General features: G+C 37.3%; 1 protein-coding gene across 1 annotated transcript in view; it reads left to right on the top strand.

Moving 5' to 3' along the window:
- The first annotated feature begins 2,746 nt into the window (after window positions 1-2,746).
- Window positions 2,747-8,507, top strand: part of LOC116716192 (FERM and PDZ domain-containing protein 4-like) — a 38,969-nt gene continuing 33,208 nt past the window's right edge. Inside the window, exon 1 of the mRNA XM_032557086.1 lies at window positions 2,747-3,283. Coding sequence (XP_032412977.1) covers window positions 3,243-3,283 — 41 coding nt within the window. The 5' untranslated portion in view covers window positions 2,747-3,242. The remainder of the gene's footprint in view (window positions 3,284-8,507) is intronic.

The raw sequence follows: 8,507 nt of genomic DNA, 5'->3' as shown, positions 1-8,507 counted from the left end.
CCCAACTTTTCAATAAGAATGATAACATGAAACAGAAACTATGATTCAGTTTAAGATTAAATCTGGAGAATCAAATTAAAATTGCCTGAGGTCTCCTCTTAATTTTTCATGAAAGTGATTATTACAGTGGCATCCCCGCAACAAGTTCAAAGATTGGTGGGAAACATTGTAGGCAATCAATACCTAGTTTTCACCCTTTTTGCATCTCTTCCGAACATAATTCATAATATCATTGAAATTTGTAGACCATGGCGAAAGTTCATTCACTCCCCTTTATGTCTTGAGTCTTTCCAAGCATGTCGGTGACTGAACCTTTTGTCTTCTTTGCATTTTCTACCCTATAAATTCAAAATATGCAAATACTTTTTCAGTAACTTTTCTTACTCTCTTTAATCTAAAGTCAGATGACATTATGATTATAACCCATCAAATACACTAAGAAGTTGGTATTTGCCTTAGTTTTTATTTTATGTTCCCATCATTTAGCTTGCTGCCTTTATTTATTTGCCTTGACATATACTGTCGATGTCTACCCAATTTGGGCAACAGTCTGAGAGGAATCATATTGGATTTATTCACCTTTCAAATTCACATAATTTCAAAAGCAGTATCATGATGAATTCCTGAAAACTGCCACCGGGAAGCTGCCAGGGATGCATAATGTCCTATAACAAGTTATATCAACGATAAAGTACAGACAGGAAATTGAATTTACTGACAGATAAGGGGGCCTACACTTATTTGTCTCCGTCATCTGCAGAGATCAGTTTGGGTGTTAACCAGTTTGAAATTATGAGAGGGCAACAAAGGTCCTTTTGTCTTGCCACCCACAGAAGTGTGTGTTTAATATGTTTCCAAACATGGAGGTGCAAAGAAACTTTGACTAAAAGTTGCCTGATTAAGTTGCCGGCTTTGCACTGAGAGCAAGATAGACACTTTTTTTTAAAACTTCTATATCAAATTGTCTATATCAGGTCTTCTTCTAGTCTGTGCAATGCTATGCCAGTGAGAATCCCTTAGGAATGTTTTAATCTTCTCTTGCTCCACTTGAATATGCCAGATTAAATTGCTCCATGCTCACTAAACAGATGTTTATATATAGAAATTGCAAGTTTAGTGACTTGAACCTCATAAGGCGTTAGGTATAGACTCTGGTGCAGCCTGAAAAATACAAGATTGGATTTAAACACTTTCCAAATCTGGGTAAAAAGTTTGGAAAAGTATTTGTCTTAGCAGATTATATGATATATCCCATTTGCAAAAAGCTTCATCCATCCATACATCTATCCTATTTAAAGTCTGATCACTGCATAAACATTGACTATAAAATCATACTAAACATTTATTTTCATATGTCTATATGGGCTAAAAACGGATGAAGAGTCTATTGACACTACCAAAGTATTTCATGTTAACATGAAACATTTGTAGGTAGATTTTTCTAATCTAGCCAAGGAAATCAACACGATTTCTTTACTTTTGAGTGATCTACGATTAACCGATACTTTCATGTGAAACCAATTTTATCCAGAAAAGTCTGAAAATGAGCCGCTGTCCCCTTTGCTCAGACCCACCAGGTCACGTCTGCACACGCAAAGTTAGCAGTGGTCTCCCCACTATTGTGATATTAGCAACTTTGCTGTATTTAGCGACTTTTCTGAACCTGTCTATGATTTTTTTTTTGTTTAAACGAAAAGTAACAAATCTAGCAACTTTTTTTCTGGTTTTCTGGTTTTTTCTGATATGTTTTATTGGTATGTTATTATTAATGGTTTACAAAATTGGTATTGACAGGTCAGGCTTTTTAAGGATCTGTGATTGTGATCGGCCAGAAAAGTGCGATCGGTGCACCCCTGATTTTCCTACTTTATTCCCTGACCATAGGGATGACACTGAAAAAAAATTGATGTTTTAGGGATTTTTTCAAACTTTTTCCTTACTGATTTTCTTATCAGTGTTGTTGCTTTGTCATAAAACAGTTTCCCCTTTTTTTAATCTTAAGATTGGAGGCTGTCTGTGGAGGCAGAAGATATCAGTCGATAACTAATAGGCTTTTAGAATAAATTTTCTTCCATCAGTTTATAAGACACTTCAGACATTCGTCTAATCTCCACTTACTACTTTTCTTTTCTGACGTGTGAATGTGATAGCGCTGTTGAATGGTAGTATCATTAGCATTCATACTAAAGGCAAGGGAGAAAAATGTCCTCTGCTCCAACTCATTTGCATTCACAGGAAGTCCATCAGAACCACTGAGGTTTGTTTGGTAGATGGGTATTTAGCCACTTGTGGCACCAGGCCAATGAACGCAACATTTTGTCAAAGCTGGACCATCTGTGCACTGAAACACATTTAGCTGATGATATGAGAAAGACGATGGAGTCCAGATAAAATTAAAAAGATTAGCTTTATCGGAAGTAAATGGAGTTTTAACCATTTTAAAGGTCATGCAAAGTCAAATATTACTATGGGATTTTTTTTTCTTGTTTTGTTTTTAGAGAGAACCTGTTATGAATCTCTTCTTTCCATTCTGCCGAATCAGCTTTCTTTAACCCAACACCGCTCTATCATTCACTGTCCATTTCTCTAAGTTACATTCTCTTCACAGAACGTGAAGAGAACATAACTTTTCCTCCTGGTTGTCCCCACTTCCACCGCTTACTCCTCATTTCAAACCATCGGTACCCCACATCCCCTCCTGCCTCCGTATCCTTGCAGCCCAGATGAACAGAGGACAGAGCCACAGCCAGAGAGCATCCGTCATCCATCCGGTCTGATCCTCCCTCTCAACCCCCCTTACCCAGTCCTCCCTCCCTGCCGCAGCTACGATCGCTACACTTCCCCGTGCTCTGGGATGTGGAGCACATACAGAGCGCTCTCTGCAGCCTCAGTCGTCCAGGAGTAGAGAGGCAGGAAGGGCTGCCTTTTCCTGGACAGAGCAGAGAGGTGAAGATAACTCCTGCTGTCTCTGTCATCACTTTGGAAGAGTGATGACAGAGAAACGGGACTGTCCGTCCGCCGGACCAAGCGACGCGTTGGTCCATTCTCGCTTCCATTTCAGTTCGTTTTCATGAATGCAAAGCAATTTCCGTATTCAGCAGACTTCTGTTGACTCCAGATGTGGATCCGGGCTGGCACTGGATTGTTATTGGTCGTAAAATGTTGGAGGGATTCAGATGTGGATTAGAATGCTGATGAGGAGCACCTAAGCTTTGGGACGCAGAGCTCCGTAACAGGAGCATATGGACATGTTTGGCTTCTCCAAAAAGCCAAAACAGTCCGGGTGAGTGCATGCATGAATTTTTAAAACATTTTTAGAAGCTTAAAGTGCTTTTTATAGTATTTTACAGTAATTACAATCAGGAAAATTAATATCTTGAATGCATTTCTTAATAACCCCTCCGCCCCCCAATTTTATTAATGATCCGGGTTTATTTTTCACAAAAGAGGAGAAGAAAAGTCACCTGTGATCATTTGCATGATTTATTCAAGGCAACCTCGGTTTAAAATTGTATATTTCTTCACATCTGTACGATATCTAAAAAGTTCACCATAAGATGAAGAAACCTGAAGTGTAGGAAACAGCTTTGACATCAGATAAAAGCAGCAGACCAGTACCTGTTAATGATGACACTGTTACTGAAAATACAAGGTTGCTTAAAGATGGTGGGGATGAATCCCTCTTGAGACGTTTTCACCTCTACTTACGGTGGTGTGGAAAATATTTACCCACAATAGATTTCTTCTATTTTGCTTGATTTTACTGGTTGCTGTAACTCTTTTCAGACCGATAAAGTTAAATGATTTTGTTTCTCTTCTGCTTTTTAATTTCCTTTAATCATTGAGAGTTGCTTTTGAGATCTTTTAACTTACCTTAACCCGTCACTGAGGACTTTCCCTAATTGATGGATCCTGTCTGTTGATGAAGTCTGCTGTCTTGTGGAACGTCCTCAAGGATAATATCTAGTCATCAGTTTGACATTAACCTCAAGTACACTTGGTTATGCAGCAGAATTTGAATTTTGTGGTAAGAAGTTTTACATTCTTAAATATCACTGATTTTTTGTTTGGTTTAGATCATTTTTATTCTCTTTGTTTTTGATGCTGTGCAGCTGGAAGGATTTTTGCGCTTACTTTTTAATTTTTGTACAATTGTTACAATGCATAACCATAACAACAATGTTTTGTTTTTACAACTGGGAATAGTTGCTTAATATCTCAGAAGCTCAAATAGTATTTGAACTCTAGTCTCAAATCCCTGCAGAGTTGGTAATGGAATAGCGTCTTTGCTGGCCATAAAGTCAGCTGTTAATGCGTCATGACAGTCATGGGACTGTCATACATCAACAGTCTTAAGTCAGAGGCCTCTTCAGATTTGTTGAAAGACTGACTGCTTTCAGAGATCCTTCCTACCCACAGCATCAGCATCCAAAGCGACTCTTTGAACATGTGTGGATGATATGAGTTAAGATATTTAGATTCCCTTTTAAATATTTTATATATGGTTACAATAAAAGATTGCTTTATGAAGGTTTAGTTCCAAAGGTTTTATCTGTTACAGAAAATAGTTTTTTTTATTTTAAAAGCTCATTGTGATCACAGTATGAAGTGATTCTCACCCACTTTTTCCTGTGGAAACGGTCAGAGTGATAAGTTCCCCCCCAAACGGCACATAAAATGGAAAACCATATCATATTGATATAGATGACAGCATCGCACTGAGAACAGTAGAAGATGTACTCACATCATTCCTTCTTATGATATCTCATTTGCATTAATAGCTGCAATTTCTATGCAGAAGTGTTTCCCCAACCCTTGTTTTTCTCAAATGAAAGCAATTCCAGTTTTTTTTGCTGTTGTTGTTGTTATGTGTGTTAGCCATGCAGAAGATTCCCAAACCCACTTTTACATGACACTCTTTATCTAGAATTTTGCAGTCCCAGACAGCTGGTGTGCATCTTTAGCATGTCATGATGACGGTTTGTAACTTGGTGTACAAGCACAAACTGATATGTAGGCATCAAAAAGAACTTTATGATCACAATTCTACAGTGGAAATGAATCATCCATCATGAAATGGGAAATTAAACAGCTCCAGCAACTGTTTCGTCTTCTGCTGATTCTAATAGTGGAAAATGTTGACATTTGTTGATTCACGTATGGCTTAGTTTCAAGAAAATCAATCCAGTCCGTCTCGTTGAAGATGCCAGTCTATGAGTCCTAAAGACGCAGTAACTGTATCAGCTTCTGCTGTGTGGGGCATTTCTTGGCTTCATTGTGTTGGCTTTTGGCAGGGAAACTAGCCAGCACTGCTTGTTTGTGTTCAGTGTATTGGGTTTCAGCAATGTGTGCCAAATGCATGTTGCTACTTCTGAGGGCAGAGCTCCTTTGTACCAAGAGCCATATGACAATGCTTGGGATTATAATGCACTATTAAGCTAATATATTTGGAGTTAAATTACATTTTCAACATTGGTAATGTCAAATAAAATCAAGTAAAATGTCTATTTTGTAGCTCAAGAACTGAGTGTTAAAACTGTTCTTTCTGAAGTGGAATTGGATGATGTCCATTAAATATAATATGACATATTCAAGTGATTCTTACCAGAATCTGTACTTTGTTTACACTCACCGGCTAGTTTCAGGTAGTTATTATGGTAGAAGTCACCATAAGAAAATGGATCTACTGTAATATTATGATTTGGACATGGTCAGAAACAATACTCATGTAGATTATGGGATTCAAATTATTCTGATTAGGTCATCAGTCTGCCAAGAATATCCCATATCTTTATACCACCACCAACCTGATCTATCATTGACCAGCCTCATTTTCTTATTGTTAGCTGTAATCCTTCTGCTTAAAGGTTGAACATGTTTTCATTCAGAGATGGTATTTTGATCTCCTTGGTCTTAGAAAGTATTTATGAGTTACTGTTGCCTTTTTATTACCTCAAACCAGTGTGCCTATTCTCGGCTGACATCAACGAGACATTTTTGCTCACAAAACTGCCTCTTAGTGGAAATTTTCTCTATTTTAGGACCATTCTCTGTAAACCTGCAAGATAGTTGTGAAAATTCCAGCAGATCAGCAGTTTCTTTAAAAACCACACCATGTTTATTCACTTAAATCCCCCAACTTTCTAGATCGATGCTTGATTTAAGCTCTGTATGCTGCTTTCTTTAGAGGTTTTTCTCGGTGTGGAGAAAAAAAAAGATTTTTCCAGTGATTTTATTTAATCGGTTTTTATATCTTTTTTATATATATCTTTATGACCTTTACTATTTTTATTTTTTATTATTATTTTTGTCTTGTTAGAAAAAGTTGACGTCTCTGGCGTTGTCTGAGCTTTGTCTGAATGTCTGTTGGACGTTTTTATAAGAGCATTGACAGACAATGTCCAACAAGGTTTATTGGTGTTTGATTTTGACGACCGCAAACATTCGCCCAACAATCATGACAACGTTCAATGTTAGCTGGGTGGGTGCTTAGCACGTTTATGATATAATGTTAGCATTTGGATCAAATTACACCAACTTATACTGAATATATCCACTTGTTTCCCCATTGTTATAGTGTTATCCCTATTTGATTTCTATTCATCTCTCATATCTTTGCATTTTACACTACAGTCACCAAATTCTGGTATAAATTAGCCAATTTTCTTCATTACATATAAGTTCAGACTTGAGGTGAAGAAGACTCCAACTAGCAATTTTTATTCCTTTAAATTAACAGCAGAAATTAAATGTTCATGACGTCATCCTAAATGGGATTAATATGATTTAAGAGAGCTTGTTTCTGTGTTCTGGGAAAACTCCACTAGCTCCACCTTCATTGATATGGAAGAGATGCCCTGCATCTTTCAGTCTTTTCGCCTGGAATATCAAGCTTCTGTCACAACGCAGACAATGGCGTCAACAATGGCTGCTGATTTCACCAGGCCATGTGAGTCATTGTGGGATCTAGAACAGAGTTTATTAAACTGTGGCTCCATTAGTTGCTTTAATAGGGCTCACAAACATCATGAGATTTTACTTGTGTATTACCCCAGACAGGCACTTTGATCAAATTAACTTGGGACTTTAATGAGCAACATCACAGTGATGTATACCACCTGTCAATCCCATCATCCTTTGTTCTATTATTTTTCAGGGTCATTTTGAGGAATGTCTGTCCATCATTGTTTAGGATTTTCAGCAGAATCCATCATGTCCGACACTGATAAACAGGCTCTTTGGCTTCGAGGCTGACCTTTGTTTTCAGTGTTAAACTATCCTGCCTCTTTTTGTAGCCAGACTGCGCTGAGAGGTTTGGAACACAGATCTCAGTACTACTATAGATTCAGTTTATGGAGGCATTTTCTCAGCAAAACTTAAACGTTTTGGGTTTATGTTCAGCCCTAAGAAATTTATTAAAATATATTATTTCAACATGCAAGTAAAGATGTTCCCCAGATGTAGCGTTCCTCCTCCTAAACGAACTTAGTTCTCATTGTCATTTTTTGAGGGCAAACCACCCTGGTAAAAATATGAAAAAACTTGGAAATAAATGTATTTTTATTGTAGTTGGGTACTTTCACATTGAGACTTTTTTGGGCCACTTTTCAAAAAAAGTAAAGCAAAAAAGATGTTTTGATCTTCATAAGTAAGTAAATAGCAGCAGGAAAATGGCTGCTTCCCTAAAGATTTCATATCTACTGTCACAGATGGGACAAAACTGGCACCTTGGGATTACAGAATCTAAAAAACACCCAATAGACACTATCTACAGGCAAATTGGTTGTTTGGAAACCTTTACTCTCTTACCATCACAAATATAAGCATCTAAACAGGACTGATACTTTAATTTTGGGGATCAAAAACACAACAAAGGGTGAATAATTGTAAAAGTCTCATATCCACTGTAATGTATGGTGGTTTATCTGTGATGCTGTGGGCCTGATGTTCTTCCTTATGCACTTTCCAAATCACTTTCCTTAACCTTTTTAAAGTGCATTGTTTCAATAATTCACTTAAAATTGCTAAATATGTTAAAAGCATGTAACTTATAATAGTGAGATGCATGTAAACGTGGCACATGTGACTTTGTGAAAAAACAACATTAGTTTCCCCAACATCATGTCTTTACAGACTGCCTACAAAAGCAAAATCGTAACAGTTAATACACTTAAACAATAATTTTCACATTTAGTGGTTTTTACTTCTTTCCAATAGTAATTTTTTATTCAGCTCCTTGCAAGTATATCCGTAGTGTTGAACTTGTTTTAATTTTAACTACAAACATCACAAAGGTAATTTTTTATGAGGCTGAGACACGTTTCAGCCAACCCCTCCTCCTCATTTGTCTTTTTCTCACTGTCTGCTGTTGACCCTTAAAGTTGCACGATTTTCTTGATTTGAGTCTGGATAATCCTCCTAAGGGATTTGGTCGGTGATCAGTGCAGGGTAGGTCGCCAACATGAACACTCAGCTGGCTGTTTCATCTTACACATAAAATCACACGT

Source organism: Xiphophorus hellerii, chromosome 24 (assembly GCF_003331165.1).
Source record: "Xiphophorus hellerii strain 12219 chromosome 24, Xiphophorus_hellerii-4.1, whole genome shotgun sequence".
Classification (NCBI taxonomy): domain Eukaryota; kingdom Metazoa; phylum Chordata; class Actinopteri; order Cyprinodontiformes; family Poeciliidae; genus Xiphophorus; species Xiphophorus hellerii.
The sequence above is the reverse complement of the archived record's forward strand: the minus strand, read 5'-3'. Positions and strand labels throughout refer to the sequence as shown.